At 39.9% G+C, this 14,563-nt stretch overlaps 1 protein-coding gene across 3 annotated transcripts in view; it reads right to left on the bottom strand.

Annotated features, from left to right (window-relative positions):
- Positions 1-14,563, bottom strand: part of XPO6 (exportin 6) — a 173,759-nt gene that overhangs the window by 59,041 nt on the left and 100,155 nt on the right. For all 3 annotated transcript variants that reach the window (XM_077141443.1, XM_077141444.1, XM_077141442.1), the window contains one exon: positions 2,097-2,550. In XM_077141443.1, coding sequence (XP_076997558.1) covers positions 2,097-2,550 — 454 coding nt within the window. The remainder of the gene's footprint in view (positions 1-2,096; positions 2,551-14,563) is intronic.

Here is a 14,563-nt window from a genome sequence, read left to right as displayed (position 1 = left end):
TCTGACCCTATATGGCTGCCTCACACACAGAGAAATAAGTTTATCTGCAGCTTTAAAAAAAATGTAATTTGTATAAGGAGAATAACTATCTCTGTGAATCAAGGGGCCAACTACTAGAATAACACTAATAAGGCACTAAAATTAATTTGACCTCTTCAATCACTAACACTCAAGAGTAGGAGCTCCTTATTCCTCATTCAGCTTATTTTTTACATTATATTTGTATATGGATATCCCAATTTGTCAACCAGTTCACTGCTCTCTAGGAAGAGGTACTCAAGTAAGTTCCTACCACCCATATAAGAACAAAGAGAAGTCATGTGTAAAATATCTAGCAATCTCAATTTTATTTTAATCTGCAACCCAATTTTAAAAAATCAATAAAAAACAGGACTGGTCAATAGCTACAACTATGGATTTTATATCACCTCATTTTCTTTCCCTTGCCCACCTTCTGGTACAGGTGCTAATGAACAGTAGAAAGTTAGAAAAAGGCAGTAGTGAAGAGAAGGCAAAGGGCCTGGGTTAAGCAGTTCCTAAACAACTGAGAATGGACTTAGCTGTTTAGAATTAGTGGTAAGGGACTCAATAGCTGGGAAGCAAGCACGCAGTATTGTTTATGTCACCTTTCTGCTTCCAGGCACCTCTCAGCTTTCACAGGGCAAATGGAAGCATAGCATTAAAATACAAAACCAAGAGCACAAAAGTTACACATAACAAAATCAGTACACAGATAATCCACAATGACATTTCTACACCGCCTGAATGTCAGCAGTTACAGACTGGGTGAGTACATTATGCTACAAGTAAAAGACAAAACAAATGATATCTGATGCTTTTTCACAAGCAGCTAGATGTTTTTTAACAGATGAAGAAAATACAATCTTTCTTAATTAAACCTAAAAAGGACATAAAATTGTATGTTCAAAAACAGTACCCTTGAATTCATATAGAAAGCTATTAGCATTATCATATCAGATGAGATCTCTTGTGATTTTCTAAAAGAATTTCACAGAAAGCTTGTTTATTATGAACCAAACAAAAATAATCTTACGTACCATTTTTTTTTAACTTTAGAAAAATTAAAACATCAAATTTAAAAAGCAATAAAACCTTCTTGACTTTAGGCACTTGTCTTTATATTCTGCTATATGCTAAGGCAAAGAAAATGGCTTAATTCCATATAGTTGAACAACAGAAAAAAATTCAAGGAAAGTTGGTTAACATATTAACAACTGCAGCTGCCAGGCAATCTATAAATCCCTACTAATCCAATATAATATGTCCACTTGAAGTTTCTGAACACAGTTAACATGAATGCACTTAATATAACTTTCCAATATTCCCTCTTGCTTTTAAATAGCAGTATCATCATGTTTGTGAAAGTTGTAAGATACAAAAATGACATCATCTGCAAAGGAAATAAACTGTGCCTCAACCTGTTGTGATAGATGCATCTTTCAGAATGTTTTAAGAAAAAAAAAAGGTAGATGCATTTCTTAGGTACTATTCAAGAGGACAAAAACAAAGAAACACAATTGTGTGCACACTGTCACCTGCCCACTTGAACATCTCTCTTATCTTCTGATGAAAACTTGCCTAGGTAAAACACAATAATGACGACATTCCTATACCCTGTAAGATATTCACTTGGGAAAAATCAAACAGTAAAACCTGACCAGCAACACCAAGTAAGAAAGGGCAGATTTTAACTCCTGTACCTCCACGGCCCTCTTTTCTCCTGTTCTTGGCTTTGTATGAGCAGCAGTGTTGGTTCCTGTACCACCTCAGACCTGCAGGCAGATAGTGAGGAAAAGGGGGAAGAAGGGTAGGGAGGATGGGAGATGGATGGGGGGGGGGGGGGGGAGACAACAAACCTACACAATTCACAGTTACTTTTTAAACTCAGCTTCTTTCCCTTAACCGCCCTAGCCCTTGCAGCTGAACTCAGACTTACTGATACACACCTACCTTTCCGTTCCTCACCAGAAGCCCCAGATTCTGAAATCAAAGAGGATTAGAGACACTATGCAGCACAACATGATGAACTCACGGCCCTTTCTCAGGGCACAACCGGCCCTACCTCTTTCCATTACCTCTCATCGAGCTCTTCTAGCCTGCGTTTCACTGTGTGGGCATTGTTCTCCTTGGTGATTTTCTGCAGGAGGTAGAAAGTCTGCTGGAACATCCGCAGCAAATACTCCTCAAATTCCACAGGCACACAGTTCTTGGACATGAGTTCATTGATGCAGGACATAGCCAGAACCCCAAGCCGGCCACGTTCCTGACCCAACACACAGTTCTGGCTGCTGCCATTAACTGATGCCATCTTTCTGGCCCGGATATCACAGCCAAAGCGGGCAAAGTGGAAGATGGTGGTAAGGAGGGATGGGGTGATGCTGGCAGACAGAGGAATCCAACTGAAGAGATGAGCCAGGCACTCCAAGGCCAGGGAGCAGATATACTCACTCTCCACATCAAGGATGGGAATGGGTTGATTCAACAGTTTGGCTGAACTAGGACTCTGCAACAGGTTACTTAGTAAATCACCTAAAAATCAGAAAGGTTTTTAAGATATCCACCATCAAATCTTTATAAACCACTCTTAAGTAAATCTCTTTGCCCCCCCAAAAGAAGCTTAATTACCTATTAATTTAAACCAAAGGATAAAATCAATATGTTCAACATTAAACATTAATTATTTAAAAATTGAACACTGTATGTCAACTAAGATAACTAATTCTTTTCTTGAAAACACAAATTGGGTAATCTTCAGCATTTTCTCTCAAATTTAATGAGACTTCTAGAAAGTAGTTTCTCAGGAGACCGAAACAAGGAAGATAAGGGAAGGACAATTCATTTCCTGCAAAACCCCTTGTCCACCCAAGTTTCTCTTTTCTTTCTGCTTCCCCTCAAAAGCATGAGCTTGACGTTGAAAAAATGATACATGACCATTAAGTAAATAAATAGATCCCTAACACCACATATAGATTTGAATTTCAAATAAACTGAAGACCTAAACCAAAGATAAAGCATTTGAGAATTTGAGCTCTACATAAGGGAAAGACATCTTAAAGTTACCAAACCACAAACCTTAACAGAAAATATTGACGAGTTTAAAAATTAAGAGCTTCTAATCAATGAAGGAAACTTATCAGGCAGATAGCAGTCTGTGAGAAAGAGACAGTTGTATTTCTAATACCAGGAAGAACTAAAATCTAAAATAAACCAAGATAAATCCTGCATATAACACCTACACCTCCAAAATAAAGACAGACAGTGGGTATAAAAGAGACAATTTTAAGAAGAAACTCAAAAGGGGAACCAGAATTTAAAGAGATCTTGAATTCATTAGTAATCAGGAACATGCAAGTTAAAATAAGACTGACAGGGCAATATATAAGATTCCACGAGGGTTCCAGGCACTAGAGTATCTTGCCAGAAACCTACAACCTCCAGATGGGTCCCTGTTCCAGGTAAGTCCTGAAACCTAACCCAGACTTTCCAGAACTTCAGATAGTTCCATCTCCCTACCCCATATTAGTGACAGACCCTTCTAATATCAAAAATTTAGAATTGCAATAGCCCAAACAACCTTAAAGAGAGGGATGGAAAGATCAAAGTAGATAGTGGAGTTATACATAGAAGATAGGACTTAACAACTGAATATGAATGCTGAATCATTAAATTGATATCTCTTTTAGTCCCCAGTACCTTAGAGCAGCTAGAAGTAAAAACCTAAACTTGTGAAATTGTAACCAATGTCAAAGTCTGAAATATGTTCTACAACTAACGGTGGTGCTTTGAAATTTACAGCTTTTTTGTATATATATTATTTTTCACAAAAAAAAAGAATAAAAAAAATCGACTGTGATATAAAAAAAAAAATTTAAGCCCTCTAGCCTCCCATATCCTGGAGCAGCTAGAAGGGAAAATATGAAAGGATCGTATGACAAACTCTGGGATCTGTCCTATAACCACTTGTTGAAAGTGCTTTGGAAACTATTGCCTTTTTATTTCTTTGCTTTGCATATATGTTATACTATATACAATTTTAAAAGTTTTTAAAAAAAATAAGATTGAGAAAATAAGAATGTTGGATAAACTTCCAGAGAAGATGGCGGCTTAGTAAGGCGCGCGGGTCTTAGTTCCTTCTCCAGAACAACTACTAAAGAACTAGAAACAGTACAGGACAGCTCCCGGAGCCACAACAGAGACCAGACACACAGCGCACCCCATTCAGGTACGGCTGGGCCAGCTAAGAGACTCCAGTGCGGTGAGGTCCCCAAGAGGCGCACGCTTCCCAAGGCCGAGGCGGCTGGCGGCCGGAGCCCCTCCCTTCCTCCTTCCCAGGCTGGCTGGGAGCTTTGGATCAGGTTCCCCAAGCCGCGGTGATCAGAGCCCCTTCCACACACACGGCGTCCCGGACCGGCTGGAAACCTTGGATCGACGGTTCCCCAAGTGGCGGCGGCCCTCCCACACGCAGCTTCCTGGGCCGGCTGGGAGCTTTGGAGCAGCAGTTCCCCAAGCCGCGGCGGCCGGCAACCCTCCCCCACTCACGGCTTCCCAGGCCGGCTGGTAGCCTCGGAACAGCAGTTCCCCAAGCCGCCGCGGCTGGCGCCCCTCCCCAACAGGCGGCTTCCTGGAGGGAAAGGAAAGAGTCTCCAACAGTAGTAGAGACTGAGCCCAACCTAACACCAATAGTGGCATTAAGGAACAACTTCTGACTACTAAAAATAGGCCCTCAGCTCAGGCAAAACTGATAAAGGCGGAAATCGCCAATTCAGCTAACTGAAAAAGAGGAAAGGGGTCGAAACAGAGCCTTCTGCAGCTGTTTCTATGGAGGCTTCATTGCCTCTGGGCTCAGAGCTGGGATTACATAGGTGACAACTGTCCCAAAGGCAGAAACAGGCTGCTTTCAGGGCTCTCTACCACCTGAACTTTCCCCGAGGGACGGGTGAAATGCAACTCAGGTGGAGTCCCTCTCTCAAGGAATTCAGATCCCAGGACTTCAGAATTTGAAGCCATTAAAACCAACCTACAACCTTTCCTCTGTCTCCACCACACACCCAGCAGCGAGAGTCTTCCAAAGTTAAAGGAGCCACAACGTCTTTTGCAGGTGCAACCCGCAGACAGACAAGCACCACATACTAGGCAGGATAAGAAAAACAGAGCCCAGAGACTTCACAGGAAAGTCTTTCAACCTGCTGGGTCTCACACTCAGGGAAATCTGAATAAATGCCCAGACACCAGCAAAAAATAACAAATCACACCAGGAAAATTGACGATATGGCCCGGTCAAAGGAACAAATCTATAGCTCAAATGAGATACAGGAGCTGAGACAACTAATTCTGAATATACGAACAGAAATGGAAAACCTCTTCAAAAACCAAATCGATAAATTGAGGGAGGACACGAAGAAGGCATGGGATCAACAAAAAGAAGAAATGGGAAGTCTGAAAAAACAAATCACAGAACTTATGGGATTGAAAAACACAGTAGAAGAGATGAAAAAACAATGGAAACCTACAATGGTAGACTTAAAGAGACAGGATAGAATTAGTGAACTCGAGGAGGGAACATCTGAAAGCCAAAAAGAAACAGAAACTATAGGGAAAAGAATGGAAAAATTTGAGCAGGGGCTCAGGGAACTGAATGATAATAAGAAGCACACAAATATATGTGTTGTGGGTGTCCCAGAAGGAGAAGAGAAGGGAAAAGGAGGAGAACAACTAATGGAAGAAATTATCACTGAAAATTTACCAACTCTTATGAAAGACCTAAAATTACAGATCCAAGAAGTGCAACGCACCCCAAAGAGAATAGACCCAAATAGGCGTTCTCCAAGACACTTACTAGTTAGAATGTCAGAGGTCAAGGAGAAAGATAGGATGTCGAAAGCAGCAACAGAAAAACAATCCATCACATACAAGGGAAACCCAATAAGACAATGTGTATATTTCTCAACAGAAACCATGGAAGCTAGAAGACAGTGGGATGATATATTTAAATTACTAAAAGAGAAAAACTGCCAACCAAGACTCCTATATCCAGCAAAATTGTCCTTCAAAAATGAGGGAGAAATTAAAACATTCTCAGACAAAAAGTCACGGAGAGAATTTGTGACCAAGAGACCAGCTCTGCAAGAAATACTAAAGGGAGCACTAGAGTCAGATACGAAAAGACAGAAGAGAAAGGTATGGAGAAGAGTGTAGAAAGAAGGAAAATCAGATATGATATATATAATACAAAAGGCAAAATGGTAGAGGAACGTATTAGCCAAACAGTAATAACACTAAATGTTAATGGACTGAATTCCCCAATCAAAAGACACAGACTGGCAGAATGGATTAAAAAACAGGATCCTTCTATATGCTGTCTACAGGAAACACATCTTAGACCCAAAGATAAACATAGGTGGAAAGTGAAAGGTTGGGAAAAGATATTTCATGCAAACAACAACCAGAAAAGAGCAGGAGTAGCTATACTAATATCCAACAAATTAGACTTCAAATGTAAAACAGTTAAAAGAGACAAAGAAGGATACTATGTACTAATAAAAGGAACAATTCAACATGAAGGCATAACAATCATAAATATTTATGCACCGAACCAGAATGCCCCAAAATACATGAGGCAAACACTGGAAACACTGAAAAGGGAAATAAACACATCTACCATAATAGTTGGAGACTTCAATTCCCCACGCTCATCAATGGACAGAACATCTAGACAGAGGATCAATAAGGAAACAGAGAATTTGAATATTACAATAAATGAGCTAGACTTAACAGACAATTATGGAACATTGCACCCCACAACAGCAAGATACACCTTTTTCTCAAGTGATCATGGATCATTCTCAAAGATAGACCATATGTTGGGTCACAAAGCAAGTCTCAACAAATTTTAAAAGATTGAAATCATACAAAACACTTTCTCAGATCATAAAGGAATGAAGTTGGAAATCAATAATAGGCAGAGCACCAGAAAATTCACAAATATGTGGAGGCTCAACAACACACTCTTAAACAACGAGTGGGTCAAGGAAGAAATTACAAGAGAAATCAGTAAATATCTCGAGGCAAATGAAAATGAAAATACAACATATCAAAACTGAGAAAGCAAAGGCAGTGCTAAGAGGGAAATTTATTGCCCTAAATGCCTATATCAGAAAAGAAGAAAAGGCAAAAATGCAGGAATTAACTGTCCACTTGGAAGAACTGGAGAAAGAACAGCAAACTGACCCCAAAGCAAGCAAAAGGAAAGGAATAGCAAAGATTAGAGCAGAAATAAATGAAATTGAGAATATGAAAACAATAGAGAAAATCAATAAGACCAGAAGTGGGTTCTATGAGAAAATCAGTAAGATTGATGGGCCCTTAGCAAGATTGACAAAAAGAAGAAGAGAGAGGATGCAAATAAATAACATCAGAAATGGAAAAGGAGACATAACCCCTGACCTCAAAGAAATAAAGGAGATAATAACAGGATACTATGAACAACTTTACGCTAATAAATACAACAATGTAGATGAAATGGACAAGTTCCTAGAAAGGCATGAACAACCTACTTTGACTCAAGAAGAAATAGATGACCTCAACAAACCAATCACAAGTAAAGAAATTGAATCAGTCATTCAAAAGCTTCCCAAAAAGAAAAATCCAGGACCAGACGGCTTCACATGTGAATTCTACCAAACATTCCAGAAAGAATTAGTACCAACTCTGCTCAAACTCTTCAAAAAAATCGAATTGAAGTCTCCAACTATTATGGTAGATGTGTCTATTTCCCTTTTCAGTGTTCGCAGTGTATTCTTCACGTATTTAGGGGCATTCCGGTTCGGTGCATAAATATTTATGATTGTTATGTCTTCTTGTTTAATTGTTCCTTTTATTAGTAGATAGTGTCCTTCTTTGTCTCTTTTAACTGTTTTACATTTGAAGTCTAATTTGTTGGATATTAGTATAGCTACTCCTGCTATTTTCTGGTTGTTATTTGCATGAAATATCTTTTCCCAACTTTTCACTTTCAACCTATGTTTATCTTTGGGTCTAAGATGTGTTTCCTGTAAACAGCATATAGAAGGATCCTGTTTTTTAATCCATTCTGCCAGTCTATGTCTTTTGATTGGGAAATTCAGTCCATTAACTTTTAGTGTTATTACTGTTTGGATAATACTTTCCTCTACCTTTTTGTCTTTTGTATTATGTACATCATATCTGATTTTCCTTCTTTCTACACTCTTCTCCATACCTCTCTCTTCTGTCTTTTTGTGTCTGACTCTAGTGCTCCCTTTAGTATTTCTTGCAGAGCTGGTCTCTTGGTCACAAATTCTCTCCGTGACTATTTGTCTGAGAACGTTTTAATTTCTCCCTCATTTTTGAAGGACAATTTTGCTGGATATAGGAGTCTTGGTTGGCAGTTTTTCTCTTTTAGTAATTTAAATATATCATCCCACTGTCTTCTAGCTTCCATGGTTTCTGCTGAGAAATCTACACATAGTCTTATTTGGTTTTCCTTGCTTGTGATGGATTGTTTTTCTCTTGCTGCTTTCAAGATCCTCTCTTTCTCTTTGACCTCTGACATTCTAACTAGTAAGTGTCTTGGAGAACGCCTATTTGGGTCTAATCTCTTTGGGGTGCGCTGCACTTCTTGGATCTGTAATTTTAGGTCTTTCATAAGAGTTGGTAAATTTTCAGTGATAATTTCTTCCATTAGTTTTTCTCCTCCTTTTCCCTTCTCTTCTCCTTCTGGGACACCCACAACACATATATTTGTGCTCTTCATATTGTCCTTCAGTTCCCTGATCCACTGTTCAAATTTTTCCATTCTTTTCCCTATAGTTTCTGTTTCTTTTTGGAATTCATATGTTCCATCCTCCAAATCACTAATTCTATTTTCTGTCTCTTTAAATCTAGCATTGTAGGTATCCATTGTTTTTTCCATCTTTTCTACTTTATCCTTCACTTCCCTAAGTTCTGTGATTTTTCAGTTTTTGTATTTCTTCTTTTTGTTCAGCCCATGTCTTCTTCATGTCCTCCCTCAATTTAGCGATTTCGTTTTTGAAGAGGTTTTCCATTTCTGTTCGTATATTCAGCATTAGTTGTCTCAGCTCCTGTATCTCATTTGAACTACTGGTTTGTTCCTCTGACTGGGCCATATTTTCAATTTTCTGAGCGTGATCCGTTATCTTCTGCTGGTGTCTGGGCATTTAGTCAGATTTCCCTGGGTGTTGGACTCAACAGGTTGAAAGATTTTTCTCTGGGTTCTGTTTTTCTTATCCTGCCCAGTAGGTGGCGCTCGTGGCACTCGTTTGTCTGCGGGTCCCACCAGTAAAAGGTGCTGTGGGTCCTTTAAGTTTGGAAAACTCTCGCCGTGGGGAAGGTTCGCCAGCTGAAGCGACTTGGAAGAGTGCCAGCTGGCCCAGGGATCCGAACGCGGGGAGGGTCACTGGCAGCTGCAGCCCGGGAGAGCGCCTGTCCGAATCTCCTAGCCGGCCCGGGGCGCCAAGCATGGCGGGAGGGCGCCAGCCGCCACGGCCCAGGAGAGTGCACCATTCCCAGTCGGACCGGGAAGCCACGTGTTTGGAAGGGACCCCGGTCATCGTTCTCCGCGGCTTTGGGATCTCCGATTCAATTCTCCCAGTTGGTCCGGGGGGCCGAACGTGGGGGGGGGGGGGGCCCAGCTGCCGCAGCTTGAGGGGACCGCCTGTCCAATTCTCCCAGCTGGCCCGGGAAGGAGGAAGGGAGGGACTCCGGCTGCTTGCCGCCCCGGCCCGGGGAAGCCCGCGCCCCTCGGCGATCGCACCAGAGTGGGTTCTCCCAGCCAGTCAGCCGTTCCAGAATGGGGTACGCTGTCTTCTTGATCTCTGTCGTGGCTCCGGGAGCTGTTCTGTATCGTTTCTACTCCCCTAGTAGCTGTTCTGGAGGAGGAACTAAGATCCGCGCATCTTACTAAGCCGCCATCTTCTCCGGAAGTCCTCAAATTTGCTTTTTTTAATACTATGTCAGTGGTTGTGTTTATTTTTTAAACCATCCTTGGTGTCTACAACTGAACTAGCACAAATACTCCTTAGTAAGGTTTACTCCTTTGTTCTGTTAAGTACACCATTTAATTAAAAAATTGTACATCACACACACACACAGAAGATATGCTCAAGGAGATAAAAGAAAACACAGAGAAAGAACTAAAGGATATAAGAAAAACAATAAAGGAACACTATGAGAATCTCAAAACAGAGATAGAAATGTTATAAAAAAGAAACCAAGCAGAAATACTGGAGTTCACAATAACTGAAATAAAAAGCTCCCTAGAGGGAGCTAGCAGAAGAATCATGAGCTTAAAAACAAGACAACTGAAATGATCTGGCCTGAGAAGCAGAAAGAAAATGAACAGAATACATGAGAACTATTGGACACCATCAAGCACACCAATATACACAAAATGCAAGTCCAAGAAGTAGAAAAAAGAGAGAAAGGGCAGGAGGAATATTCAAAACAATAATGGCAGAAAACTGCTCTAATTTAACAAAAGACATGAATACACATTTTCAAGAATCCCAATGAACCCCAAACAGGATACACTTGAAAAGACCATGCCCAGATATATAGTAGTCAAACTGACCTGCCAAGGACAAGGAGAGAGTTCTGACAGCTCCAAGAGAAAAAACAACATATTATGGATAAGGGAGTCCCATTAAGATTAAGTTATGATTTTTCACCACTTCCTCATATGGAGAAGGCCTGATATTCTCCCAAGCAGTGAGGACAACAAAATCAACAGGCCGAATCCTCAATCTTGGGTTTTTTTTTTCATATGAAACATATCCCCAAAAGGAAAAACTAAGCCTACTTAAAATTAGGCCTAAGAGTCACCCCCCAGAGAGCTTCTTTTGTTGCTCAGATGTGGCCTATCTCTCAGCCAACACGACAAGCAAACTCACTGTCCTCCCCCTCTCTACATGGGACATGATTCCCAGGGTGTAAACCTTCCTGGCAAAATGGGTCAGAAATCTTAGAAAGAGCTGGGACCCACAGCATCAAGGGACTGAGAAAACCTTCTTGATTGAAAGGGGGAAGACAGAAATGAGACAAAATAAAGAGTCAGTGGCTGAGAGATTTCAAATAGAGTCAACAGGTTATCCTGAAAGTTGTTCTTATGCATCATAAAGATAACCCCTTGTTAATTTAAGGTGTATTAGAGAGGCTAGAGGGAAGTGCCTGAAACAATAGAGCTGTGTTCCAGTAGCCATGTTTCTTTAAGATGACTGTATAATGATACAGCTTTTGCAAGAGACTGTGTGATTATGAAAACCTTGTCCTGATGCTCCTTTTATCTACCGTATGGATAGATGAGTAAAAAATATGGATTAAAACTAAATAAATAATAGGGGAACAAATGTTAAAATAAATTGGGTAGAGGGAAATTCTGGTGGTCAATGAGAGGGAGGGGTAAGGAGTATGGTATGTGTCAACTGTTTGTCTGGTTAGGCAAGTGCCGGCCTGTCTTCTTCTATGAGGACATTTCACAGAATTAAATCATGATCATGGCAGCTGCATCCACAGCTGATTCCATTTGTATTCAGCCAAGGGGCGTGTCTTCTGCAATGAGTGGTGCTTAATCTAATCACTGGAAGACTTTAAGGAAAATTCAGAAGAGACAGGCTCCCTTCCTGCTTCGGTCAGCAAGCCTCTCCTGTGGAGTTCATCCAGTCCCTCCATTGGAATTTTAGGCTTCACAGCCTGCCCTGCAGATTTTGGACTCTGTGTGCCCAGTTACGTGAGATACTTTTATAAATTTTATATCTGCAAGTGTTTCCTGTTGATTCTGCTTCTCTAGAGAACCCTAATACAAGGAGCTTCTCTCATGATTCCCCAAAGGGCCCAGCAAATGCATTCCTTGGACCATAGCCTGTAGCCCTGAGGAAGCACAGTATTTTCAGGTCTTCTATAGCACTACCTTTGTCTGGGGTGGTTTGGAACAGTGGCTTCTCTTAGAGCAGGGCTTCAGAGATCTGAAGTTGCTAACTAAAGCTGTGACAGCAATCGAAACCTGTGAGCTGTTACCAGGCCACGCCACCCCTAATCTTGGGCATCTTTAGCACTGCATACATGGAATTAATTTACTGGTCTTTACCCTGATTTATCAGCCACTTCCTCTCCCTCTTCCCTGGATGTTGTGCAGTGATCTACTGGATTCCAGAGTTTTGAAACAGTCTTTCAGATAGTTCCTGCCTGTTTAATAGTTGTTCTAGTAAAGAAACTTAATCCTGGAGCTAACTACTCTGCCATCTTCCCACAATCCACATACCCAATCTTTTTAACAAAGGGTTGTCCAGTCACACTTTGGTCCTGTCGCCAGAGAACAGTATCTGGATAAGTTTAAAAGTTTCTAATTTGTCAAGTGCTGATTTGTTTTTTGCTTGGCAAGGAGAAACCATCTCTACCTTCCACACTTTGCTTGGAAATCTCCTCAGCTAAATATCCAAGTTCACTGCTTGTAAATTTTGTCCCCCATCTGACATCAGAACATAATTCTGCCAAGTTGTCTGACACTTTGTAATAAGGATTGCCTTTCCTCCAGTATCCAATAATACATTTATCATTTCCTTCTAAGCTTTTACTAGACGCACCTTTAACATTCATATTTCTAGCGACATTCTGCTCATGATGATCTATGTTTTCTCTAAGATGAGGAAGCTTTCTTTATAGCTCTCCTCACTTGACTAAATTATTTCCACAGGGATGTGATGCCTGCAGTTGCTGTGTTCCAGTAGCCATGTGACATTCTGATTAGATGCAGATGTGATTCCGCCCATTCAAGGTGGGTACTGATTTCTCTACTGGAATACTATAAAAGAGGAGACGTTTGGAGAAAGTTCAGAAATGACAGGCAGAACCGATGTAAATATTTGGAGATCGACAGAAATAGCTCAGGTGCTAGGCAAGGACTCACAGAAATAGCCAGAACCTGAAGTGAAAAACTATCTGACCCCAGCAAATGCTAAGCTAAGAGATGAAACCTAGAGTTTTATCCCAGAGCAGCAAAGTAAATGGCCACAAGGTGCTTAGAGAGGAAACCCCTGGCATCAGAAGCTGGAAGCTACAGATCCATCAACAAGGACCAGAGATGCTAGCCATATGCATTCCCAGATCACCCTTCTTTGGGCCAAGATATCTTTCCCTGGATGCCTTAGGTATATATACATATATATATTTATGTATATATGTATATTATATATATACATATATATATTTATAAGTTTACAAGTGTAAACTTGTAACTTATTAAATTTCTATTTTATTTTTGTATGCTATATGGAAAGGTCACATTTCATTATTTTTCCATGTGAATATCTCAATATTGCAGCACCATTTGTGGAATTTCTTTGTTTGTTTGTTTGTTTTGTTTTGTTTTGGGAAGTGCATAGGCACACAGGAATTGAACTCAGGTCTTCCACATGGCAGGCAAGAATTCTACCATGGGACTACCCTTGCATCCCTTAAATTTCCTTTTTAAAAGCCATTCCATTTCTGGTATATTGCATCCAGCAGCTTAACAAATGAATACAGTATGTATGAGTTTTTTTTTTCTTTTTATTTCTTTTTCTGGAGTGATGTAAATGTTCTGAGAAATGATCATGGTGATGAATATACAACTATGTAATGATATTATGAGCTACTGATTGCACACCAAGTATGGAATGTCCATATATTAAGAATGTTCACGTTGCATACTGATTGATTTTATGAATAAAAACTTTAAAAAAATAAGAATTGATGATTTCTCACCATTTCTGACAATGAAAGAAGGCAGTGAGACAAAATACTTAAAATACTAAAAGAAAATAACTGCCAACCAAGAATTCTACATCCAACAATACCATAGTGAAGGTAAATATGATTGAAAGGGGATGCACAAAAATCTCCATCAACAGAAGAGTGGCTAAACAAACTGTGGTATATACATACGATGGAATATTATGCAGCTTTAAGACAAGATAAACTTATGAACCATGTAATAACATGGATGGACCTAGAGAATATTATGCTGAGTGAATCCAGCCAAAAACTAAAGGACAAATACTGTATGGTCCCACTGTTGTGAACGGACATTCGAGAATAAACTTGAAATATGTCATTGGTAACAGAGTTCAGAAGGAGTTAGAAACAGGGTAAGACAATGGGTAATTGAAGCTGAAGGGATACAGACTGTGCAACAGGACTAGATACAAAAACTCAAAAATGGACAGCACAATAATACCTAATTGTAAAGTAATCATGTTAAAATACTGAATGAAGCTGCATCTGAGCTATAGGGTTTTTTTTGTTTTTGTTTGCTTGTTGGTTTGTTTGTTGTTGTTGTTTTTTACTATTACTACTACTTTTATTTCTTTTCTTTATATTAACATTTTATATCTTTTTCTGTTGTGTTGCTAGTTCCTCTAAACCGATGCAAATGTACTAAGAAACAATGATCATGCATCTATGTGATGATGTTAAGAATTACTGAGTGCATATGTAGAATGGTATGATTTCTAAATGTTGTGTTAATTTCTTT

The sequence above is a fragment of the Tamandua tetradactyla genome, chromosome 23, assembly GCF_023851605.1.
Source record: "Tamandua tetradactyla isolate mTamTet1 chromosome 23, mTamTet1.pri, whole genome shotgun sequence".
Lineage (NCBI taxonomy): Eukaryota > Metazoa > Chordata > Mammalia > Pilosa > Myrmecophagidae > Tamandua > Tamandua tetradactyla.
This window is presented reverse-complemented; position numbering and strand designations above follow the sequence as displayed.